General features: G+C 46.6%; 11 protein-coding genes across 11 annotated transcripts, besides 3 other annotated features; 6 read left to right on the top strand and 5 right to left on the bottom strand.

Annotated features, from left to right (window-relative positions):
- Nucleotides 1-303: 303 nt before the first annotated feature.
- TSTA_102350 (aryl-alcohol dehydrogenase, putative) lies at nucleotides 304-2210 on the top strand (the record flags this gene model as incomplete). Its single annotated transcript, XM_002486198.1, has 2 exons — nucleotides 304-552; nucleotides 627-2210. 2 exons carry the CDS (start codon nucleotides 304-306, stop codon nucleotides 2208-2210), a joined length of 1833 nt encoding a protein of 610 aa, XP_002486243.1.
- Nucleotides 2211-2413: 203 nt separating this feature from the next.
- Nucleotides 2414-4512, bottom strand: TSTA_102340 (uncharacterized protein; the record flags this gene model as incomplete). Its single annotated transcript, XM_002486197.1, has 4 exons — nucleotides 2414-3152; nucleotides 3212-3666; nucleotides 4112-4322; nucleotides 4403-4512. 4 exons carry the CDS (start codon nucleotides 4510-4512, stop codon nucleotides 2414-2416), a joined length of 1515 nt encoding a protein of 504 aa, XP_002486242.1.
- Nucleotides 4513-5091: 579 nt separating this feature from the next.
- Nucleotides 5092-5982, top strand: TSTA_102330 (uncharacterized protein; the record flags this gene model as incomplete). The annotated part of the gene is made up of 3 exons (XM_002486196.1): nucleotides 5092-5160; nucleotides 5213-5698; nucleotides 5764-5982. 3 exons carry the CDS (start codon nucleotides 5092-5094, stop codon nucleotides 5980-5982), a joined length of 774 nt encoding a protein of 257 aa, XP_002486241.1.
- A 287-nt stretch (nucleotides 5983-6269) lies between these two features.
- On the bottom strand, nucleotides 6270-7321 carry TSTA_102320 (uncharacterized protein; the record flags this gene model as incomplete). Its single annotated transcript, XM_002486195.1, has 2 exons — nucleotides 6270-6500; nucleotides 6557-7321. 2 exons carry the CDS (start codon nucleotides 7319-7321, stop codon nucleotides 6270-6272), a joined length of 996 nt encoding a protein of 331 aa, XP_002486240.1.
- A 1001-nt stretch (nucleotides 7322-8322) lies between these two features.
- Nucleotides 8323-8784, top strand: TSTA_102310 (uncharacterized protein; the record flags this gene model as incomplete). The annotated part of the gene is made up of 2 exons (XM_002486194.1): nucleotides 8323-8349; nucleotides 8377-8784. The coding sequence occupies 2 exons, from the start codon at nucleotides 8323-8325 to the stop codon at nucleotides 8782-8784; spliced, it is 435 nt and encodes a 144-aa protein (XP_002486239.1).
- A 272-nt stretch (nucleotides 8785-9056) lies between these two features.
- Nucleotides 9057-10825, bottom strand: TSTA_102300 (sugar transporter, putative; the record flags this gene model as incomplete). The annotated part of the gene is made up of 3 exons (XM_002486193.1): nucleotides 9057-10204; nucleotides 10275-10516; nucleotides 10577-10825. The coding sequence occupies 3 exons, from the start codon at nucleotides 10823-10825 to the stop codon at nucleotides 9127-9129; spliced, it is 1569 nt and encodes a 522-aa protein (XP_002486238.1). The 3' UTR covers nucleotides 9057-9126.
- A 707-nt stretch (nucleotides 10826-11532) lies between these two features.
- On the top strand, nucleotides 11533-13179 carry TSTA_102290 (alpha-ketoglutarate-dependent sulfonate dioxygenase, putative). The gene is made up of 6 exons (XM_002486192.1): nucleotides 11533-11866; nucleotides 11939-12108; nucleotides 12225-12313; nucleotides 12391-12491; nucleotides 12556-12627; nucleotides 12694-13179. Exons 1-6 carry the CDS (start codon nucleotides 11621-11623, stop codon nucleotides 13063-13065), a joined length of 1050 nt encoding a protein of 349 aa, XP_002486237.1. The 5' UTR covers nucleotides 11533-11620; the 3' UTR covers nucleotides 13066-13179.
- Nucleotides 13180-13708: 529 nt separating this feature from the next.
- TSTA_102280 (uncharacterized protein) lies at nucleotides 13709-14920 on the top strand (the record flags this gene model as incomplete). The annotated part of the gene is made up of 2 exons (XM_002486191.1): nucleotides 13709-14143; nucleotides 14195-14920. 2 exons carry the CDS (start codon nucleotides 13709-13711, stop codon nucleotides 14918-14920), a joined length of 1161 nt encoding a protein of 386 aa, XP_002486236.1.
- A 396-nt stretch (nucleotides 14921-15316) lies between these two features.
- TSTA_102270 (aldehyde dehydrogenase, putative) lies at nucleotides 15317-15913 on the bottom strand (the record flags this gene model as incomplete). Its single annotated transcript, XM_002486190.1, has 3 exons — nucleotides 15317-15679; nucleotides 15733-15824; nucleotides 15877-15913. 3 exons carry the CDS (start codon nucleotides 15911-15913, stop codon nucleotides 15317-15319), a joined length of 492 nt encoding a protein of 163 aa, XP_002486235.1.
- A 205-nt stretch (nucleotides 15914-16118) lies between these two features.
- Nucleotides 16119-16138: a microsatellite.
- A 261-nt stretch (nucleotides 16139-16399) lies between these two features.
- Nucleotides 16400-16462: a sequence feature (CT-rich).
- A 257-nt stretch (nucleotides 16463-16719) lies between these two features.
- Nucleotides 16720-18264: a mobile genetic element.
- Nucleotides 18265-19315: 1051 nt separating this feature from the next.
- TSTA_102260 (short-chain dehydrogenase, putative) lies at nucleotides 19316-20379 on the top strand (the record flags this gene model as incomplete). The annotated part of the gene is made up of 3 exons (XM_002486189.1): nucleotides 19316-19431; nucleotides 19715-19996; nucleotides 20268-20379. 3 exons carry the CDS (start codon nucleotides 19316-19318, stop codon nucleotides 20377-20379), a joined length of 510 nt encoding a protein of 169 aa, XP_002486234.1.
- A 1656-nt stretch (nucleotides 20380-22035) lies between these two features.
- TSTA_102250 (uncharacterized protein) lies at nucleotides 22036-23427 on the bottom strand (the record flags this gene model as incomplete). The annotated part of the gene is made up of 3 exons (XM_002486188.1): nucleotides 22036-22707; nucleotides 22777-23263; nucleotides 23291-23427. The coding sequence occupies 3 exons, from the start codon at nucleotides 23425-23427 to the stop codon at nucleotides 22036-22038; spliced, it is 1296 nt and encodes a 431-aa protein (XP_002486233.1).
- Between the last annotated feature and the right edge of the window lie 579 nt (nucleotides 23428-24006).

Below are 24006 nucleotides of genomic sequence, written 5' to 3'. Positions count from 1 at the left end.
AAGCGATTAAGGCAAATTTAGCCCTAGAGTAATCAATTGTCAAAATTAGAGATGGAAGACCTCCATAGCGTAGGCTTATTATACTACGGCAGGTAGAAAGCCAATGAAGGAAAGCGCTATTACATAAACAACCCAGCTCAGCTGGTAGTTGCATAGAAAACCTGGCTATTCTCATCTAAAAGAGGATGTATACATACTGGTTATAGGTTCAAATATTTTAGAAGCATGAAAGAGTAATTTCAGAGTCAAGTTTTTGGCAGTTTTCATACTTGAAAATTAGCACACAAGCACTAGAAAGACAAAATGGCACATTCTGTGACAAGTCTACCCGACTTCCTCGAAGATTCGTATCCGTTTGACTATGTCATTGTTGGAGGTGGGACAGCCGGCTTGGTGCTCGCGGCTCGCTTGACTGAAGATCCAAGTATTCGTGTTGGAGTGATCGAGGCTGGTAAATCTAGATTGGGAGATATGAATGTTGACATGCCAACTGGAATGTCCGCTGTTCTACACAATCCCGAGTATGACTGGATGTACAAGTCTACTCCTCAGGTATTGCTCTTCCTTCTTGTGCACAAATTTAACATTTGCCGAAGCTAGCTAACAACGATATCTGATTTGAACAGGCTGGAACGAACAACCAAATTCACCACGTGGCTCGCGGGAAACTAGTTGGAGGATCAAGTGGTGTCAACTTTCTGGCTTACTGCAGACCCTCCGCCGAAGACATCGACTACTGGGGCAAACTTGGGAACAAAGGCTGGTCCTGGACTGAACTGGCTCCGTACTACCACAAAAGCGAGACACAAGACGAAAATAGCGGAAAGCAAGCAGCCGGCAAAGCGGACTTTTACAGTCAAGACTCCGTCTTCCATGGCCATTCCGGACCGATCAAAACTTCCTTTCCGCCTTGGAGAGTACCGGTTGAAGATTCCATTATGGAAGCATTTGATGAGGTATCCGGCGTTGCTCGTCCAAAGGATCCCTGGAGTGGGAATCATGTTGGTTTCTATGGTACACTCTCGACTATTGACCGCAAGGATAATAAGGCCGTTAGAAGCTATGCTGCTACGGGGTACCTACAACCTAATATTGAGCGTAAGAACCTCAAGGTCCTGACAGATGCGACTGTGACCAAAGTGTTACTGGATCAGGATACTTCTACTGCAAAGGGCGTGGAATTTCTATACGAAAAGGCCACTTACCAGGTTCTCACGACGACAGAAGTCATTCTTTCGGCCAGCTCAATTCAGAGTCCCAGGCTTCTGGAACTTTCAGGCATTGGTGATCCAAAAGTGCTTCAAGCGGCCGGTGTAGACTGTGTTATACAGCTTCCAGGTGTCGGCAGTAATCTTCAAGAACACCCCATGACCTCCGTCACTTATGAGCTTGCGCCCGATCAAATTTCCCTCGACTCTCTTTTCAAAGATCCTTCCCTCCTGCAGGAACATCAACAGCTTTTGGGCGAGAAAGGATCTGGTGCCTTCGCCGGCACAATGAGCCTCACCGGATTTCTACCGTACCCAACCATTGTCTCCCCACAGGAGGTAGAAGAAACTGCCGCCAAGATCACCAAAAGCACTGCTCCAATACCAGAAGTAGAAGCCGAAAACATCATTTCTCATTTACGCAGTCCAAAATCTGCTGCAGTACAGTTTACTGGTGTTCCTGCCAACTTTGACCTTGTAGTGGGACATGGAAATCAGGGTAAACTCATGCCTGGTGCACCCCCGGGTCGAAATGCATGCTACACAGCCCTTGTGAGCCTCGCATATCCATTGTCACGAGGAAGCACTCACATTCTTTCCTCGGACCCTTTCTTGGATCCCGAAATTGATCTTGGGCTTTTAGCTCACCCCGCGGATGCACATGTACTCGCTGCTGGCCTAGGCTTCGTTGATCGCGTGTTTCAGTCACCACGGATCAAGAAGAAGATAGCAGGACGTATTGACCCTGGCCCGGAGGTTGATCTTCAGGATCGAGAGCAAGGTATCTCCTTTGCTCGAGATCGAACTATGACCTTCAACCATCTGCTCGGTACCTGTGCTATGGGTATTGTCGTGGATGAGAGGCTGCGTGTCAAAGGTGTTAATGGCTTACGAGTAGTTGATGCCAGCGTTATTCCCGCACAAGTTGGAGGAAATATTCTCGCTACTGTCTATGCCATTGCAGAAAAAGCAGCCGATATGATCAAGGCAGATCGTACGTAATTTTGGTTGTTCTACTAGCTCAATGAAAGTCATTCTATTTTATTGTATGGAGATTTCTAATTATTTCGGCGATCAATCATACTAAGTGTCGGAAAGTAAAAACACAGGGATGGTGTTGTGGATATTCACTTGATACGCGGATCTCAAAGTAGGTATTGATTGGTATCTTAATTAAGCATTAAATGAATTATTTATTACACTGATCATAAATCTCTTGATTCACGACAAGGTGGTTGTGATCTCAAGCTCTCAACCTCCTTCCACAATCGCTCGCCTGCGCAGTCACATGAAGCACTCAACCAGAGCATAGCTTGAAGTCTCTTTTTAACACCAATCCATTGTGCTGTCGAAGTCAAAACGATGGTACCGAGTTTATTCACAAACCAGGGCCGTAAATCGGGTTGTGTTGCAGCAATCCCACCCAGGGTGAGAATCCAAACCAAGAGGGTAGTATGTTTAGGTTCCGATAGCATAGCCGTCACATCACACCGTTCGAGTTCTACACGCAACATATTTGCAAGAGAAGAAAAAGGCGCTTCGTGTCCCGAGAGTGGGAATATGACGCCCACACTGAAAATGATAGCAGAAAGACGGCAGGCCTCAGAGAGGTTCACCTGGCAGTCCGCGCGTCCAGAGGAAGGTCTCAGGGACATGAGACGGTGTTGGATAAGATTTCGCCGATCACTAATCTGACGCAGATCTGGATCCGGTATCATTCCCCTCAAGTATCTATCCAGCGTGAACAGGTGGACTCTCATGGCTTGATATATAGCGAGGAATTCTTCAGAACAACCCACACGATATAGTTCCGCGAACCGATCTTTGAGGCCATCGGTGCTGAACATGAAATATTCGCTAATGGTTGGATTCTTAATGCCTTGAAGTGAAATGAACGAAAACTGGGGATGTGATAGGCTCCTGGAGCAATTGATGAGCTCAAAGCTGTGCGATAATGTTAACCATAAAGAAATACACCTTTTTCATCTCCAGTATACACTTACAAACAGAGAACTGCACCCAGACCGGGTAGCTCGATCATTTCCAGTCCACCTCTAAGATGAATAAGTTGAATCAAGCCTCGCAAATGGACCGGATTTGCTGATACCGAGCCATAGATATCGAGCCACTGAAGGCTGCGAAGAGGGGCATGAAACGGGGATTCCAAGGAGTTGATCGAGACCGTGCCCCCATCTGCGGCGGCCATGATGAGAACATTGAGGATCATGTTGTCCGTTATAACAGGCTCAGGATCGTTCAAAGCTCTATTTATTTGCCGAATTCCTTCAACATAACACCAATCGAGCCACCGTACATCCTGAGGTCTAAAACTGCCATCGGCAGTCTGCCCTGTCAGCATCCACCGGCGCCGTTGATGCGATAGGACGCAAAGTAAAGTGGTAATAAAGAGTGTAGCATCATTATAGGTTGGAGTGAACCAATACTGAACAATCGGAATCTGTGACACGTCAGATGAGCGTGGTGTTAAGCAAGGAGCTAAGATAGATATTCCTAGAACAGTTGTATTGATTAGAAAATTTTATCACGAATCTCGGATATTTTTGCGCTACTAACGATAGAGATTGCAGTGGTTCACCAAATCCGGAGGAAACGATAATGGATGGGTCTGGAATGGGTCTACGATCCCCGCCCAGAACCTGTCTATTGGACCACATGGGCTATGAGAGCTGGCCGGGTTGCTGGATTGATTCCTAGTTGTGCAGCCCGGTCCATATACGCAAGGAACGCGATGCCTGACTATAAGTGAGTTTCAAAATTGAATTACTGATGGCATCATCGCTGTCATGATACCAAAGGAAAGATACAACTCACTTCGCACATCGGGAACAGCTGGGCCATGCCTTGTCGCACGCCCGCTTTTGAGACCGACAGCGCTCACATACCGTGACTGGCGCTTTAGCGAATCTATTGCGATGTGGCGTCCCCTGCCCGTCCTGTCGTCGAGGAAAGAACGATGCCGAGATCTGAAAGTGAGTGTTTTCATATCGTTTTATTCCCGACGCTCCAGAAGCCCCGTTCTGCAATGTAACAGTCCATGTGCTTCTTGCGGTTGACTGCGGCTCATGGTAGTCATACCGACAAGCGCGCTGTACTCTGATCAAACGTCGTGTTAGCGTGGACCGCCTCTGAAAAAACAGTAGGCTAGACTCTTTGGCAGCTCCAAAATGCCTTACCGGTCACAATTGGAGCAGCATGGGAGACGCTTGTCGCATTTCCGCTTTCGCATTTTGCATTGTAGACATACGATAGTGGCACGCTCTGGGACTGCTGGTGGTTGGATCATCTCGAATAGGCGTCACTGATATGCTATCCTAATATACATCAATGCTCGATGCGGCCGCACAAGCATGCCGACCAACAGCGATGGCAGTAATCCTTTTAAAGTGAAGAAACAGAAAGGCATGGCTTGCGCTGGTGGCGTGAAGCTATCGTGACTGGGCGTTGTTTGATTGGCTGAGAAGACTGCGGTCAGATCTCCTGCAAGCGCTAACCTGATCTGGATGACTCAATCCACTTTGCTCCATCCGAGCTGAGTCAAGACTCAGACCAATATCCATTCTTAGTAATAGCCTCAACCTAATCTCAATCTCGGTGTTTGGATCCCCTTCAAGGAAAGTGTACCAGAATGGAAGGCGTACTGCTTGGCCAGCGATTACAAATGAGTCTTCTCCCTCCATGAGAAGCTCACTAGAAACATAAAACATTAAACATTTTTCCTGTCCAAGTGGTCATATTATCAGTTCCTCTACGTGAACGAACGCTTGTCTTCCTGAGTCTATATATACGCAGGAGATTCTGATCTCTAGAATAACGTTGACTGCCACCGCTTCGTTGGGCTCTCCTTGGTAAACATCTTGCAGAGATGGCAAAGAGTAACTGGGCCGACGGCCCATTCCAGCTAGTCCCCAGCCCTAAGTTTACGAAGGGCAACGTGAGCGAGAACCCGTTCTTTGCAGGTCAAATCCATTCTGACGGCTTGATAGGCAGACGGCATCTTTGCTGTAAATGAAATGGCAATCTCACATAATATCTACATTCGTGGATTGAACGCCATCTATCTACAAGCCGAGGGAGTAACTACTCCTTCAGAGATCAAAGACTTCCTCACGTTCTGTCAAATCTGGATCGAGGTTGTCCATCACCATCATCATATTGAGGAAGAGTTGTTCTTTCCCGGAGTGGAGGAGGCACTGGGTCAGAAGGGAATCATGTCTAAGAATCTGGAGCAGCACCGTGCCTTTGAGACCGCGATGGAGGACTTCCAGAAATACACGAGCACGACTCCCGGCGGTTATAGCGGAAAGGAGCTCAAGAATCTAGTGGATCGATTTGGGAAGCCGCTTGTTGACCACTTGCACGAGGAAATTCAAAGTCTTTTGGACATTCAGAGCCAATTCGACCCGGAAGGGACAGTGCTCAAAACCCATTACCTTCGATTCGAGAAGGTGCTTGTCGCTCAAAGTTCACTGGTATTTACCCCTACATCTACAGACTCTCTTCCTATTAAAACAATGTTGCTGATTTTCGTTGATAGTCACGTCATCAAGCTTTCATTTTCGGCTGTCGCGATGTGACATTCGAGAACGGCGTGAATAAAAATTGGCCTGACGAAGCTCCCTTCTTCGTCCCGTACCTCTTGTCCTGGTTCCTTTCCCGAAGCTTGGCCGGAGTCTGGCGGTTCCTTCCAAGTGATTTCAAGGGAAATCCACGGCAATTGCGGTTTCTGCCAAAATCTGCGCCGGTTTCAAAATAATCGCCTTGTGATTCGGAAATTCGTTGAGACGAGCTTAGACTACACCACTGTTCTCTATTTTGACATTGGTCATTGGCGAGGGTAGCTTTTTTATTTTACTTTATTCTGTATAATACATATGAATCGTTCATTCCCTACTCTGGAGTCTTTCGCGATGTATAATACACATACATTATGCCTAGTATATAGAAATTGGATGAATTAAAGGTAGTTGATATATTTTCACTTTCAATCTTGATTCACTCCTCCGAGTTTCCCTATTCGTGTTGGGCCCAGTGTCTGATATATCATAGCCTGCTATTCTGTACATTATGTAGAAGCTGCAGCTTCTGGATGAGCTCCTTGACCTCCGCAGCCACCAGTTTAGGCTGTTCCAATGGTATGAAATGTCCACTTCCTTTCGCCACCGTCGGACCCTTTCGAAGATGCGGTGGCACCAATTTCGCCAGTCTCTCAAGATAGCGGAACCAGTTCGGAGAATTATAAGTCAGTGTTAACAAGGCTGGAATTCCAGTCAGCTAATTTGCGTTAGTAAAAAGGTTAACAATCAATATTTGTAATAGAACAGACACACCTTCCTCACTTGCTCGGCGTAAGGTGAAGGATCATGCGCCATGATCGCGAGAATAGGCGTGCCTTCCCAAGGACCTATCAGCTGCGGTGTACCGACTTCTGGTATGTACGTAGATAGATTGTCCCACTTGATCCCTTCTTTATTTGGTGTGTTGGGGTTATAAGGGCTAGCTCGCTGCTGTGCTCTGGCTTTGCGAAGTATGGCCGTTGTAACACCATCCGGAAGCAATTCGGGCTTGAAGTCGGATGCATCCGGGTCTGGAAACCAGCTCTCTCCATCAGTGTCGGTGGGTGATGGATCTAGCAACAGTAATGCTGCCACAGCCCTTGGATATTGCTTAGCATACAACTCAGCAATGACACCGCCAAAGGAGTGTGCTACGAATATAAGCGGCAGACCAGTGACTTTGTTGGCTGGTATTTGGAGATGCTTGTCAGCTACGCAAATAATCAGCTCTCGTAGATCCTTTGCTGCATCCATTGCATCGTGCGCTTCGGAGGTGTGTTTCTTTGCTGTCTCCCCGGAACCGAAGCGATCATACAGGAGCATTGCCGGTCGAGCAATGCCCTGCGGCCAGTCTTTGTCGAGGAAGCGCAGCACTGGTGTCCATACCTTCCTGGGATCGTGGAGTCCACTGAGGAAGACTATGAGATATCCCACTCCATGCTCTGTCTGATCGCCCCCTGGGACATAAGAGTAGTGGATCGGCGTCGTTGGCTGCGTAGATATGGTGACCTCGCCATGGTGAATGTTGTTAGACGCCATGGCTGCTTCACGATAATAGAGAAATTGACTACTGGACTTTAGGGGTCAAAATGTTCATCGCTGAGGTGCCTTCGGTGCTGGAATACCTAAATACTTAATGTACGCCAAGCCTAAAGGAGCAATGGGTACACAAATTATAAGGAGTATCCACATTAATAAAAATGACAAACTAAGTTTTAAGCATTTAGTGACTATTACTAATAGTCTAATTGGAGATTGATCATGAAATCTTGACCCATGAAAGCCTGTGTGAGGAACATTTCGGAATTTCCGAACCCTATTCTCTAAAAGTGGATTAAGGTTAAACCCTAGGCAATAGTTACATCTCTATAGTTGATGAAATTAAGCTAAGAGAAGGCTCTAAATGAACTAACATCTAGAGCAGCTGAGATCTAAAAAGGTTCCACCGGGCAATTATAGTGAGCTTTAATTTTGGATGTAGAAAATAAGGGATTGAAAAACTGGCCACTAGTCCGCTGGAAAAGAAAAGAGCAGCAATGAAAACAACGATAGAAACACCAACTAAATAGAATGAAGTAGAGTGAGGCTTTCTCGTGGTGACCGCATACTTAACTGTAGCTCCTATAACTGCAAACTGGCCTCGGACGATGTGCTTATAGGCTATAGCGATATCAATCTCATCAGTATCAAATAATCATAGCCTCATACAATGGATGATACGCAAGTTGACTGGGATAAATGGCGGCACCCTCTCGACCACAGCCTCCCTCACCCTTAGGTTCCCTCCTTCCTCTCTATCCGCGACCGCTATGTTCGAGAAGTCACAAACTACCTCTGGCTCATGAACTCTCTCTCATGCCCGACTATTATCTTTGAGCTCCACGACCCCTCTCCAAGCCATATCCTCTCGTTGGAGGAGCTGTGTTCCTTCTGCGGCAAGGATTCTCGGAATATACGCGATTGTGGATCTGAAAGCGAAGCTGGGCATGGAACCGAGGCAGAGAGATCTGTGTGGACGGATCTCTAGGGATTGGCTTAATATGGTTGAGAGTGATTCGTCATTTGAGGTTCGTTTTTTCGCTCGGTTTATGCAGACAGATAGCTTGGGAGTCGTGGATATTGTCGCACGTCATAGGGTCCTGAGCCAGCAGCTCGAGACGCAGATGAGAGACCCTATTGAGCGGGTTGTAGAGAGAAAGGACTTTGCCGCTAGTGAAGAAAGGAAGCATCATGGGGAGTGCACATTATTACCAAGCTTCAAGAATCTAGTCATCATAGTTGAGGAGCAGAGTTTTAGGGCTGATGCCTTACTTTTGGTTTTGGATCCTGGACTGGCGCAGGAGATTAAGGAGATAGAAGGAGCAGAACAAGATGAGATTAGGGGACAGAAGGTTGTTAGTTTAAGAGCGGCGATGGAAGATATCATGCGTGCTGTGGTTGCGATGCAGAAGAAACCTGCTACAAAACTTGATGGGATCGCAGGATGCTATAGAGAGATCTAAAGCAGAATCAACATGGACCGATAGAACTAAAGCTGGTCACTTCAATGTTCGGATTTGAAGGCGCCCGGGGCATCTGCTGCATAGGCCACATCATCAATCTGGTCGTAAAAGCGACTCTTTGACAGCTCTGGCAAGTTGACGCACGATATATGGATTCCCGGATGACCCAGCTGTAGCCTGTACCCACATATCGGTTAAATTTATGCTTGAGAACTGGTACCTAGGTAGTTCCCACGGGGCCTATTGAGGGTGGTTTATACCAAATCCGTGTTATATATCACCGTTGAAAGTATCTGTAATAATCAATAACATCGGAGACACAATCACAGACACAACCACAGTTTAAACGGTCCTCTTTCCTCTGCTCTCAAACGGCAATAGCAAACTCGTAAAGATCAGAGCACCATACAACCCTGCACAAATCCACAATGGAATCACAGTCTCTACATTAGCATAGCTTCCAACCAACACGCCAACAATACCACCAATACGATTCAGAACCACGCAGAGACCATATCCAGTGGCACGATGAGCACTCGGCAGGATCTCCGGTGTGTATGCATATATAGTACCATAGTAAATATTCGATGCTGCCGAAATTGCCGCTGACACTCCCACGTTTTGTGCCGGTGTTTTGATTTGCGTATATCCAAGCTGCAATGCAGTGGTAATTGCTGCTCCGACAGCAAGTGTGCCTCGTCGCCCAAACCACCGCCATCCCACAAGGAAACCGGCAATAATGGGACCAATCAAACCGGCTACTTGATTGATTGCATAGTTGCGCCAGGTCGTGTAGTTTGAGTTATCCCCAGTATCGGCACCGCGGGACGCAAGGTAGTATGGTAAGAAGACACCATATAAGGGCGAGACAGTCCCAATGAGAAGCCAGTTGACTATAATCATAACAGTAGAATATGCTAGTTTAGTTGTGCTGAACAGACCCGAAAAATGGCTTTTCAGCCGGAGACCAGACCATACAGATTTCTCCGTATGCAGTACACGCCCCTGAGCCTGTAGCTTTTCCAAGGTCAGCGAAAGTGGTCGTTTGTATGTTTCAGACAGATTCACGAGAATTGCATATAGTTCTTCATCTCGATTTTGACTCGTCAACCATTTGGGTGTTTGGACCATACGAATAGCAAACAACCGGAAGACACTGAGAACAAGCACCAGAGTGCCACAGGTGAAATGTAGATAGCGCCAGCCCATGTTATCTGATCGACGACACTCTACGGCATCCGCTGCGCAACTGAAGTTACTCATGAATGCCCATGCCAGTAGACCGGTAACGGTGTACCCGACGGCCCACCATACCGAGAGGAAAGTGACGAGCCAGGCATGAGATACGGGTAGGAATTCAAGGAAATTGGTAGCATCAAGAATGTAGTTTCCTCCGGCTCCAGCCGAATATATAGCAACCCTAAGAAAATAGAAAAGAAAGTTAGCATAACCATTCAATGTTGAGATGGTAGGAGTCTAGGTGAACGAACATTGCAGAGAAAGAAATATAGCTAGGCATACCGCCAGCAATCAGCACAAAAGCAGCACATATAAACAAGCTCGTATTGAAAGCGAGCTTGCGTCCTATAACGTCTGCCGAGAATCCCCAGACAGCAGCACCAACAAGAAGACCGACTTGTGAAGCTAGAGAGATGCCTGCAATATGCTTGCTAGGATTGCGAAATTCCTGTGTAGCTGCTGGCTGGGCAATAGATTGACACACAACGAGGAGCTATTATCACACAGTCAGCAAGATGTTCCAACAGAATATAAAGTATACAGGTGAACTCACTGAATCCACAGCATAGCCAAACCCGTTCAAGAAAAATAGCTTCCATTGAAACGGTGTCATGCCAATCTCATCGATTGCAGCGTTGACCAGAGCCATCTTTCGGGTAAGCACATCGTCAACCTTCGAAGTATCGATGAGTTCATTGTTCAAGTCAATCGAACTATCTATATCAGCCAAATGAGAGGATCGAAAATCATTGATTCCAGCCCCATCCACGTTGGTCGATACTGCGTCCTTAGAGTCGGCCATAGTGCTGCTCTCTGAGCAATAGAACCCGAGTAAGGAACAAGCTTATATCAGAGTTAGTTGGCCACTTGGTGAAGGTTACTTTACACTATATAACTATACTAACGGCTGTGGATATGTAGCTTAAGTATTCAAGATTGTCTCCCAATGTAGCTTGTCCGAAAAGCCCCCCATTTACGCTAAACTCGCATAACAAACTTATTTACCTAGCTAGATATCGCGATGAGGTGATAATAGATACCAATCTCGTAGATAACTTAAATACAATCCACCACTCACCCATCACCGCTTATAATAACCGACAATGTCTTCTTGGACTTAATTGTTATTCTTCTACTCACATGTGGAGAGAGTGCAATTCACCAGATGTAATACGGATGTCGTGATAACCGTCAAGTCATAGTCTAGACGACAGCATCCTAGTCAGGCATGGCAAATGCTCTTGTTGGACCGGAGAAATTTTTTATTCGTCGGTTTATCAAGGAAAGATAAAGATGGAGAAGTTCACTGGCTCTCTGGATCAAAGTCCATGTGGAATGACACCATGAAGACCGGGAATATCGTCAAGCCTGTAATAACATCACAAATTTTACATCTTGATGTTTTGACAAAAGATATTATTCAGCAGTTATCCGACCATACTTGGGCAGATCACATATAAAAGGATCCATTTTACAACTCATGGCGCATTTGCATGCATCTAGATCGTCGGTTCATGAGTATTATTGATAATTATTCTATTCCCATTCTATTACTATATCTTGACAAAGAAAAAGAAACGAAAACCGCAACTACAAAATGATTGGAGCTCACACTGGCCTCAATGAAAAGGTCCTCGCCTACAGACCCAGCGATCCCCCGGTGGAAGAAATTCGCCCGCCCAAAGATCGTGCATTTTTTGCCGATCTGGAAAAGAGATCTCTTCTCTCAGCGGTCACCAAGGTTAAGCACTTGACGCCATATATAGGGACAGAACTACAGGGTGTGCAGTTGAGTCAGTTGGATGAGAAGCAGAAAAATGAGTTGGCTCTGCTGGTCGCTGAGGTGAGTATTCTTGTCATAGCCCTACGTAATTACTGCATGTGGAATTAACAAGATGGTGTTATCCGATTATAGAGAGGAGTCGTCTTTTTCCGAGATCAGGACCTCACACTTGAAGGGCAACATGAATTCACGAAACATTTCGGCATTGTAGACTTAATTCATCTCTCTTTCTATGGGCGTTTGGATATTGACATTCCTCTTTTTAGCAAGACAGGGACCCTAACCAAGTCGATCCACGTCATGTCACGATTTTAGGTCGTGGAGGGTGAGACAGACGCATACTGTTGTCTAACTTAGTTGAATGGAAGTTAATCGTTACATTTGATAGTGACATTCGATCCTACGAACATGCTAGCAGTGCATTCGCCGAATTTCACTCTGATCACTCCTTCGAGATCAATCCACCTTCCTATACATTACTTCGAATGGTCAAAACTCCGGAATATGGTAAATCTTCTCTTTTCTTCTGTTTCTTGTCGTATGCAAGTATCAAAGATACACTTCCTATATTAACATCTCTTCAGGCGGCGATACTATCTGGACGAGTCAGACGGCGTTGTTCGATAAATTGAGTCCGACATTTCAGAAAACGTTCGAAGGGCTTCATGGGGTTCACAGTTCTGAGGTCAGTGTGTTCTCTTCTATCCCTTACAGCTCGGATATCTGAATCTTGCTAATTCAGGTAATAGCATACATACATCAACACTATCAACAGGGGCGGAACTACCTTTCGGTTGCCCGTACGCAGGGAGCATCCTCTTGTAAGTCCTTCTCTCTTTTAAGACTCATGTGAATGCAATACTAAAATAACAGCAAAATTTCGATAGGTTCGTACTCATCCGGTAACCAAACAGAAAGCACTATTCTACAATCCTGCATTCGTAATCCACATCGCCGAGCTGAAAGGTTTCGAGGCATTACATACTCTCAACTTTCTCCGCGAACACCTCCATTCAGCTGACGATCTAACTGTCCGCTGGCAATGGGAAGCTGGCAGCATCGCGCTTTGGGATAATCGAGTTGCCGTTCACCGGGCAGTTCCTGGTGGATATAACACCGAAGAGAGAGAAGGCAAGAGGACCGCGGTTTATGGTGAGAAGCCGTTTTATGATCCAAGCAGCAAGACTTTGAGTGAGTGGCAAGCCGAAAGAAATCAGAATGAAGTGCCGGTGATCAAGACTGAATTGGATGGGTTTTAATATTATCTAGGTATCATGTCAATAATAAAGGCAGCAGCCCTATGTCATTCCTCAAAATTCTTACCCTAGCTCTATGGATATAAGCTTACCTATAGCTTCAACTCCAATACTAATCTGAAGCAAATACGAGATGCTCGTTTCAAGATAATGAAAGTCAATGGTCACAGGTCACACTGCAGGTGTTGGTTTGTCTCTCGCTTTACAGCCTCCCATCAAAAGTGGGTTTTACTTCTTAGGGGTTGTTCTGGCCAGGATACCCACCCGCAATGCTACCATGGAGTGGAGGTCAGGAACAAGCGCTATACATAGTGTACTAACCCAATCGCCAATTGAGATCCCTCTCTGTGTTGGAACGGCTCGATCCCGTTTAGCGTACCGTTCTGATAAGTCACTTAGATATGGGCGTTTCATGCAATTCAATGATATTTACCACCGAGCTACTCCGCTCAAATCAGTGCTATTGCATCCAGCTCTCATCACTTATCACTCATCATGACTCATACAAAACACAATTTGATCATCCTTCCAGCTGCTAACTTATAGACGGAGGGGTGGTTGTATTTCTAGCTGACTAGGAGTACACTCTCCGCATTTACGCAGCATTGTCAACCATCACTAATCCCTGCTGAAAATCCACCAGCATATGGCTACCTCCAGCAACTACCTTCCCCCTGCATTGACAGCGGACAGCATAACGGATTTAATTCTCGCTCTAAATCTTCCCAAACCCACTTCCATCGAGCCTCTGGAAGCTGCAGCCTCCTTCCACTCAATATACCTTATTAATTTCTCTGCTTTAGTCGCCACTGACATTCCAGTACGCGCAGAAAAAGATGGTACTCTGGCCCTCGTCCTGCGCGTGTCAGGACGACAACTTCCAAGTATCAAGACGCTGAATGAGGTAGGCGTAATGAACTGGGTGCGCAAGAACACGCACATTCCCGTTCCAGCAATTGTGCGCTACGATGCCACTGAAAATAACCTCATTGGACATGAATTTACTCTCCTCGAAAAGGCACCCGGTGTCAGCGTCGACAAAATTTATGACACGCTATCCACGGAGACTAAAACCAAAATGGTCCACCAACTGACAGACTATCTGACTGAATTACATTCACATCCTTGGAAGTCCGGGTACGTGGGAGGCCTTACTCTCCGTGACAACGGAGAAATTGCTCGCGGGCCACTTCTTGACGAGTACTTCTGGCAATTACCAGATCTGGAGCAGTACTGGTCTTCTCCCGGTATGCATGAGACCTTAGACACGCTCAACCCTATTGCTGCGGATGGATTTCCAAATTACGTTTCGTTCAATGTCGCCTGTTTGGAACGGTATATCCATGCTATAGAAGTACATCCGTTACTTGATCCCTATCGAGACATGGTACCTCGGTTACGATCTTTCATTCTCGCGCTACAGACGTCAGTGAACATAGACGAGCTCAATCGGGTCGCTTATGTGCTTGCACACAAGGATATGCACTTTGCGAACATCATGTGCGATCCCGAGGAGCCAGGTTGCCCGATTACTGCTGTTCTGGACTGGGAGTTCAGTGGAGTTGTCCCAGCACCACGGTGGAATCCTCCGCGCGCATTTCTGTGGAATATGAAATCGACTCCAGAGGACAAGGCGGAGCAGACTCGAATGGAGGAGTTGTTTGAGCAAGTGTGTCATGAACGGGGTGCACAGTCGATCCTGGAGGAGACGAAAATGAATGCTGCACAGGAGTCGATGCAGACTGTGGTCAATCATGTTCGGGCGATTGTGGAGGTATGTCCAAGGGGCCAAGCGAGTGATCGAACAAGGCAATGGAGGAAAGTGGCTGAGGCGGCAATGGAGAAGTTTGGTGTTTAGCTGGGAAATTGCCAAACAGGCAGTAAGTATGTATATAGTGGCTCAGTCGCATTGCAGCAGGACCTAACGTACCGGATTTCCTTTGACGCTTTTCGGCTTTACCGTTCTGTTTTAGTGCTCACCCCCTCGCCAATTTTACTCACTGAGTAGTTACAATAGTGAGTTAATTATTGAACTCTCAGTTTTCTTAGTTATTCTTTAACATTTACTCCAAACGACAGAGATCTGGACAGCTAGCCAATTCACTTTCTCAATTACAGGCCAGTGGATATGTCTGCCGGCCGCAATTCCACAACACCTAGTTAGATGGTTGATCTTCGTAGCTTCATTCTCGCTAGAATATTACGTTACCAGGTTCTTGATTTATCTGACAATGCTGGAGACACATCTCATATTTCAGTAGTTCAAATTGACGAAGAGCGTTTTCGGTTCCGTATACTCGCGCAAAGCATGAACTCCACTCTCGCGCCCAATCCCACTCTCCTTGGTGCCACCAAAAGGGGCTTGCCGGAACGCCATACTCACCGCGTTGATACCGACCATACCGGTGTCGAGCTCTGTACTGATGCGCAGAGCACGGTTGATATCCTGGGTTAACACCCCTGCCATCAGCCCGTATGCCGTATCATTAGCTAAAGAAATGGCTTCCTCCTCGGTTTTGAAGCTGTTGACGATAGCGATAGGCCCAAATATCTCCTGCTGATTGATCTCGGAGTCCTTTATCACACCTGTAAAGACTGTCGGCGCAATAAAGTAGCCCTAATGACAGAAGTATCAGTTTTATGTGCTTTCAACTATTTGAAGATTCAAACCTTCTCGCCGATCCGATGACCTCCTGTCACCAAGGTGCCCTGCACGCGACCGCGCTCGATAAAGCCCATAACTCTGTCAAACTGCAGCTTATCTACCACGGGGTTAGTAAAGGTGCCAGCATCTTCGGGATCTCCCAACCATACCCGTCCTCTCGTTCACCAAGGCTAGGTATTTATCCATGAACTTGTCGTATATGCCTTCCTGCGCCTGTCCGCGATTTATCGTAATCGCATTCAAGCACCAAGTGACAGTGTTGGTTTAACTACGGTCCGTATCACGAAGCATAGACGGTAGTAAGGCGCGAACACGAAGCGGCCTAATGAGCCTGACAATATGAAGATATCTTGATTCCTAATATTGTGACTGATCCCCAAGAGTAAGGGGAGTGTGTGTGTGTGTGTGTGTATATTTAACGGCCGTGGTTCGTGACTTGCACGCTTCCCACCAATCCCTACTGGGACATAGGCCGCCGAGGGGTAAGCCTCGGGCTTCAGGTCCTATCAGATTTATATACAAATAAGAGACTCTTTGGCGCATTTCCATAGCTGCCGTGGTCTTAAAGGGAGATCCACTTCCTAGTGGGTTTTGGGTATTTGCCAGCTACAATGGTCCACCTACGCTCCATGACCCATCATTCTACCACCATCATACTTAAGCAGTGAGTTTGAAAAGAAGAAGGGAAGAAGGAAAGAAGAAAAGAAAGAAAGAAAAAGAACAAAGAAAAAGAGAGATATAAGGGGAAAGTAGGGCTGACTTAGCTAGGTGCTAAGGAGAGGTTGGCGAGGACAGATATCCTCAAAGAAATGGGTCTCTGCTAGCCATGAGGCTAGTTTTCGTGTTCCTTTCGCAGTGCCTAAAAGAAAAGAGATAACTTCAGAAGGGGGTCCAGGTGGACGAGAGGCTCATCTCTTAGCTATATGGTAGAAGAAGAAATGTAGAGGTGCTTTTCGTGCTCTACATCAACAGAGAAGATAAGCATCATCATGATTAAAGTGCTTGTGGTAATCCGCAAAGTCTCTATGACCAGTATGGGCCACTATGATATGGCCAAGGTCAAGTTGGTTAAGTTGAAGCTCTTCAGGGCGTTTAGGAGATATAGTTATTTCTAGATCTTGGTATATCTGTGGTGCTACAGTCTGCCACTATGTCTGAGCAGCAGAAAGAGATTAAGTCTTGGTGTATCTCTTTAGCGAGGCATATGAGGACTTGTATGGAGAGGGGGGGATAGAGATAGCTCCTTCCTTGGCAGCGAGATCAGCTGCTTTATTCTTAGGGATTTTAGTGTGTCCAGGGACCCATTGGATTTGGATTGATCTACTTTTGGTGTGTGGAAGCCTTTCGCGTAGTGGCTAGGCGGCTGCAAGGGTGCGAAAGGATTCAAAGACCTCTTAAGAGGATCCTGTAGAGGGGGATAGGAGGCGCGTGGTAACTTCCAGGTTGTCAAGACAGATCTATAGGTTAGTAGTAAATTAAGCTGTTGGGTATGCTATTGCTGCTTGAGCACCAGCTAGGGCAGCTTCTGCTTCTGTGCCAAAGACCTCTTTCCCATGTCCGTATGAGAGTGAGAAGCAGAGGAACTGATGGTGTGCTTGAATTCCAATATAGCTACCCCCTGCACGTCTGTCTATCAGCCTAGATCCATCTGAAAAGATTACAATATCCGAGCTAGGGATAGTGCATTGAAAAGCCGTGAAATTAGCCGCTGCCTATTCCTTAGTGCGTCCCATGGGAGCTCCTATTCAGGCTAGGGCACTCTTGTGTGACTCATGAGGGTACTAGGGAGCATGTTGTAGAGGGTTTATTTGTTCAGGGTTAAGAAGCGCCAGCACTCGGCGGGCAAATCGACTGGTTTGTCGGCCGTCTCTAGCTATCTATTCTACGCGTCTTCAGAGTGGGTAGTATGGATCAAGACGCCATAGGCAGACTGATGTTTGGAGGGCTATTTAATCTAGTTTAATTTCTGGCGAAGAGAATCCAGACTCTCGGTATAGAATAGATATTAGAGTTGTGTGGAAAACTGGAAGGACTGCTCTTACGCCTGCTAGTATTACTTTGGTTAGTTTCTCAAGATGTTCTCCAACTCAATTTGAAATTTAGGAAGGCCCAGGGCGAGTACGTCCTGGCCACCAGGTTTCTGCGCTATAGTATACTTTATAGAGTATACAGGCTGATACAGCCTACTATAGTAAATGAGGTTTAACTCCATGGATAGTATTCCCTAGAGAGCGAAGGGCATTAGCTATAGTAAGGGCTTTAGATGCTGTTTCATCAATGTGCTATTTAAACATTAGCTTTTTATCAAAGAGGATTCCTAGCTAACGTAGATATAGCCGTTTAGTATTTTCTGAGATTATGATAGATCCAGCTTTTACTGAAGGTGTACAGGTTGGGTCCTGGTCTGCTTTATATTGGGAGAAGTGAAGAAGCTCGTATTTATCTAGTGCAAATGTAATGCCCTCTGCAGCGCCCCAGTTTAGGGCTTCTTGTAGTGAGTCTGATAATGCTTTGTAGTTAGTACTGTTGCATGTAGAGCATGCCCAGCGGAGGTCCTTGATCGTTGAGGTAGTCCTACGACAGATAATTCCGTTTAATGATGTCGCACAGCAACTGGGCGAAGAAACAAAGGTTGACCTGCGCAAGATCAAGAAGTCGCAGTCCGCTGATAACTCCGCCGATAACTCCACCGAATGAACGACATCAAGCGTCCACGGATAAATGCTCCGCTGAACGGGACTGCAACCACCAAGTCAAGCTGTTGAGTATGATATCAGAATTCGATCCGAACAAGAAGGAATAGCTTATACCTTCTAAATATGGAAAAGCGGAGAGAAGTGTCCAGGCCCTCTTTCGCAAAGACGAAAAGACCGCAGAGGTCGCCAAGGAGCGATAGGCCGTGAAGACCGCCGAGCTTGTTCACGCAAGTACGGTACGTACATTCCGTGTCTCGGGTCACTGACCCAGCAAAAGATGGGCAAATGAAAGGGGTCCTATCATGTCGACACAAGAAGAGCATTTGGAGACTCGACGGTTGCTGTCTCATGGAGGCCTTATAAAACGGTTGACATCGCCCCAAAACTCGAATCGAAGAGCAACTCACTTTCCCACTACTATCTCCTTCCCTGGAGCACAATCCAGTTCATTGACAACACGCCAGAATTGCAATACAACAAATATTGGGCCATTTGCCATCAAAGCTCAGTCACTAGGGTTGTTCCAATTTTTGCCGCTGCTATGGGCCGTAGTACTGAAATCGCGCGAGTCATGCTCTCGCAATTTACCTCACTCCCGTATCCTACGCACACGTTCTCTGGTCAAACTATCATCGTTACCGGCGCCAATAGTGGTATTGGTCTTGAGGCATTATAACACTTCCTCCGCCTCGGGGCCGCGCGCGTGATTCTCGCTGTCCGATCGCGCTCCAAGGGTGAAGTGGCCGCAAGGTCTATCGCACAGAGAGCTGGGCGGCCCGCCGTCGAGGTGTGGGAGCTTGACCTTGCGAGGTACTCGTCTGTTATTGAGTTCTCCAGGCGAGTGGAGGTGGAATTAGACAGACTGGATGTTTTGTGCTGCAACGCGGGCATTATGACCACGGAGTTCAATGAGGCTGAGGGGAACGAGAGCCAGATTGTTGTGAACGCAATCAGTCAATTGCTTTTAGGGTTATTGGTGTTACCGAAGCTAAGGCAATCGGCTACGCAGTACGGCAAGGCAGGCGCCCTGTCATTTACGGGATCATTTGTCCACTTGGTGACGGACTTTCCAGAACGACATAACTTGAATATCCTGCAGACACTATCAGATAAGGAGACAGCACGAATGGCTGATCGGCGATTTTGCCCTTGACCCTGGTTTAACCTCTCCCTCCCTTTCTTCAGCCTCCTCACTCATGCACGCACTAGCACCGATATGATGAGCTGCACGTAGCGGCTCGTCAGAATATACGCGACTTGGAGGCCGATTGCTGATCGCGGTACACAATAGGTACAATGTCTCCAAGCTAGTCGAGCTCCTTTTCGTCCGTGAGCTCGCCACCCGAACGTCTGCGTCAAGCAAGCCGGGGAACGTTATCGTCAACATCGTCAACCCAGGCTGGGTGATAACCAATATGACCAACGGCGGCGAAAGAAGAAAAAGTTTTATGGGCTCATTAGCCACCAAGTTACTCGCACGCAAGACCGAGGTTAGCAGCCGCACCGTCGTCCACGGCGCTCACGGTGGTCTCGAGACGCACGGGCAGTACCTGTCGGACTGCAAGATCGGAACGTGAGTCTGGCCCCATGTTCCTTTCTTCACCTGTAGTTTTCCCCCTCATCGTCGCTAGCGAAATGACCCGAACACGTCGAAAAATGTTGGGAATATCACCTCACATCACATATCACCTTTGCCAGCTATTTACATCCATACTAGATCATCTAGTAAGCGCGCAGCTTTTTGGTCTAGTTGGTCAAAAGCCCAACAAAAAATATGTCGATCCTTTTGTGCTGAGTGCTTGGATTGTGTAGACTTTTGTTGGAACCAAGCTGATTTGTCACAGAGTTTCCGCTTTTGTCTCCAGTGACGAGGGCGCCGAGGTGCAGACAAAGCTATGGCTTGAGCTCTCAGACATCCTGGATAAGGTCGAGCCTGGCGTGATGGATATCTTATAAAAAGCCATGTAGAACGTTCTTTGCCCCATCCCCGGAGGTACCGATTTATTTATTAGTTAACACCACGTGATTTCCGCTCACTGGCATCCTCTATAATTTACGTGAATAAAAACTGTGTTACGCATTGGGCTAATGTAAAGATCATGTGACCTTCGGGCCGATATTTATCCGTAGGGGATAGAACACCTCACCCCTTAGATAGCTTCCTCTAACTTAAGTAATAGACAAGCAGACAGAGAGAATAAGAACATTGAGAGAACACTCTATCGAGAATCCATCATTTTCCAACAGGGAAGCGTACAACTGATATCTCTACTACTGCTCATAATCCTTGGTAACCAGATCTTTCTCTGAATTCTCTACAGCTAACATACCTGAGTAACGAGTTCACCCAAGCATACCATATTTTTGGTCTGTCAGCTATAGTTTTATACTAATTCTTTTCTTATTGCTTTTACAATACCTTATCAATATTCTGACCTATATGAATTTGTCTACGAGAGAGTTCTGAGCTTTAGGTTCCAGCAGAAAGAAACGAGATTCTAGTATTGCATAGACACCACTCAGGTTCAGACATGCTGTTCGTCATACTGTTCGGCTATCGTATCATAGCAACAATGCCACATCTTCATCAATAGATGACCTGTAAACATGGCTTCCTGTACAAAACACACGCTGTTACTGCGGGTATTCCCACATACCGACTAAATTGGAGCCTGGTTGCCACATTTAGCTTCAACCAATTGCAATAAATCCGATGTGTTCTAAATAACATGCTAATTTCTCTAGGAGAAACTAAGTGGAGCTATTCACAATGGGTGGGAGAACCCTATGATAGGCATATAAGTTGGTTTGCGCTGGCGGCTGCACTAACCGATTCTTGCTTATAAAGTCAGCCTTAATGAATACTGATGGACTTGCCCAGCACAAACACATGCGATGCAGGCACCTACTTGTTCAACTAACGAATTGTGGCCAAACTGCAGAGGATGAATAAATGCCATCACAAGATAGACCGGAACCAGTAATGAGGCCACTGGTCAAGTAGCTTCTACCAAAGAACCTTCCGAGGCTCTGCAAATATGTTTTTCAGGGCACTTCAGCCATCCATTTAACTCTGATCATTGAATAGTCCGTAACATGATTAAGGTCTCGCTAGTATCAATACTCCTTGGACACTGAAGCAATCAAACAAGTGACTGGTCAGCTTCGGATATGCACGCATCTGCAACGGCCGGTTAGCCTTGAACGAATGTCTGTGGCATTGCTTCTGTTGTGTCGTACGAAGTAATATGGTGAAAATTCGTTATGAGAATCGCAGGTGGTTGTGGCCAGTTGAGGGCACTAAAATACAGCGAAAGTTGTGTGCTATCTTTGTTATTAGAACCGACCGCATCTGCGGAGAATGCAGTTTGAGTTGGTAAATGGGGGCCAGTAAATTCCTCGCTTGAAACATAACCGGTAGGTAGGACATCGAACTGATAATTCCGGAGTTGCCCATCTTCTGTGGTAGGTTCATCCAATGGAGGGTTCGTCAACCACGCGTTCGTGGTAATGTCGTTGACTGGCTTCGGATTATGAAGCCAGTTGCGCTCTACCAGGATTGTGCCGAAATATAGGATTGAAAACCTTAGGTTATTGTCGTTATTGTCTTCTTTAGAAAACCCCCCAATATGCGTTTCCAGTAGCCTTCCCCTCAACCTGGACGGAATACCTTGCCCCGTTTGCTGCACGAGCCTCGATTGTTAAGAGCCCTTTTATTGCTTGCACAAAAGAACTGCTCACCATGTCTTTGTTTGAATATGATGGCTGTTCCGTGATTTTAGTAATATCATTTACCATACCTACGTCGTGGAGCCGTTGGTGTTTCAGCATATTGGAGTCATTGAAATCGTGTCCCTCAAGATGCGCTAGAAGAAGAGTCATGGAGGCAATCAATGCCTTGATATTGGGTCCATGGCAGCAATATTTTTTGCAGTTAACGTCGTGCAAGAGAATGCAGAGCGAGACCACTGCCCGGCTCGCCGCTACAGCAGTGAGTTTATTGTAAGTGTAATCATAGAGAGTCACTGGTCTTGCTTTAACTTCAAGAGATCGTAAAATATATGGCACATGCAGAAGTATGAGCAGGTAGGAGTGAGTCGATTGTGCTGTGAGCGACGCCTTCAACTCCCTCATATCTGTTTCTAACATTGTAGATTTCAGCCACCGGGGATACCGCCACTCTGAGAACATTTGTCTCGTCGCTAATTGAAGCTCAACATCAATATCTTGCGTCTCCTTATAATCATCATACAGATAATGATCATCGCATTCACCGCGGGCCATCTATCTATTCCTCGCAATAATGCGTTCCATGATAACAGCGTGGAGACGCTCTAGCCTCCCCAAAGGAACATCTGCTGCCAATGCACGTTGACTTGCAAAATGCTTATTTGTCGCAGCATACGGGACACCTAACAGAAGTGACAGATAACGATCGCCATAGACAAGACGAAACCATGAAAAGTCCGAGGTGTCCTTGCCAAACTGGTCTTCATGATCCAGACCTATTAGCTGCGCAACTTCCAATGCGCGTCGAAATATCAGCCAGCAACCTTGCAGGTCACCGGAGTTGACCTGGTAGAGACCCTCAAGCATAAGAGTTTCCAAACCATGCTGTGACATGACGAACCGATATTGGGACGTGACATAACGAGAGACAGCGTCAACATATCGGCGTCCACTAGAAGCAATGGACTTCGTAAGATCCGTTGGCACATTTTGTGTGGTTCTATCCAACTGCTGTGAGCAAATGACCAGTTCCATAAGCTCGCAGGATAGTACGCTTGGGTAAGACGCTGGCGAGGGCAGCAACCCAGAGTGAAGTGAGATATATTCGGCGCTATAATGTGTAAGGAGAGTCGAATACGGTTGCTTCAACATCTGAAGGGGAAAGTCATTGAAGTTTTCATGGTGCAGTAAAAGTATTGCAAGCTGTTGTGTAGGGAGGAGGGAATGGAGATAGCTTGCTAAGAGGCTCGTGGAGCATTCCATATGACTGCTCATGTTGCCGTGGCTCCGGTATATGACAAAGCATTTGGTAGGTATTAACATCGTCACTTTCAGCGACCTCAAGAGAGCCTCTCTTGCCTGACGGATATCGCCGAGATACAGCGACGCCTGTATTCACTCCTTCCCTTCTCAAGGGTCGGGTAACGCCGCGCTGGCCAAGGCTGGATTTTACCCGTGACTGCGGGAACGTAGCAGCAGAACTCAAGTGATCTCCAGTGGCAGTTTGAACCAGCTGGCTGACAGCCGCTTCGATGCGGGCCACGCGCCTTTCACTTCATTGGCATCGAAGTTCCTAACCCTCATTCCAAAATATCTGTCTCTGTGGGTTGGCTTATAAAGCCAATAAAACAACGTACATACGTCCGTACACGCGCTTCAGGTGGTACTCCAAGTACTATGGTCAAATGTATTCAATCGTCTGTCTTCTCTTAATGAGGCCCCGACGCGGTCTATATAGTCCTTGCTTGACAAGGTCACGTGTATTTTCACGTGACCTCTCCTTGGTTCGCGTCGGTGACAGGTGTCAGATAATCCGGCTTTAAAACGAGGCAGAGAGATCGACTGTTCAATCTT

The sequence above is a fragment of the Talaromyces stipitatus genome, genomic scaffold (assembly GCF_000003125.1).
Source record: "Talaromyces stipitatus ATCC 10500 scf_1105507295511 genomic scaffold, whole genome shotgun sequence".
NCBI classification, from domain to species: domain Eukaryota; kingdom Fungi; phylum Ascomycota; class Eurotiomycetes; order Eurotiales; family Trichocomaceae; genus Talaromyces; species Talaromyces stipitatus.
The sequence above is the reverse complement of the archived record's forward strand: the minus strand, read 5'-3'. Positions and strand labels throughout refer to the sequence as shown.

Coding starts and splice junctions, on each gene's coding strand:
- TSTA_102290 (XM_002486192.1), top strand. CDS start 11,621: ATGATTGGAGCTCACACTGGCCTCAATGAAAAGGTCCTCGCCTACAGA. Junction 12,109..12,224: donor ACCAAGTCGATCCACGTCAT/GTCACGATTTTA, acceptor ACATGCTAGCAG/TGCATTCGCCGAATTTCACT. Junction 12,628..12,693: donor TACGCAGGGAGCATCCTCTT/GTAAGTCCTTCT, acceptor AAATTTCGATAG/GTTCGTACTCATCCGGTAAC.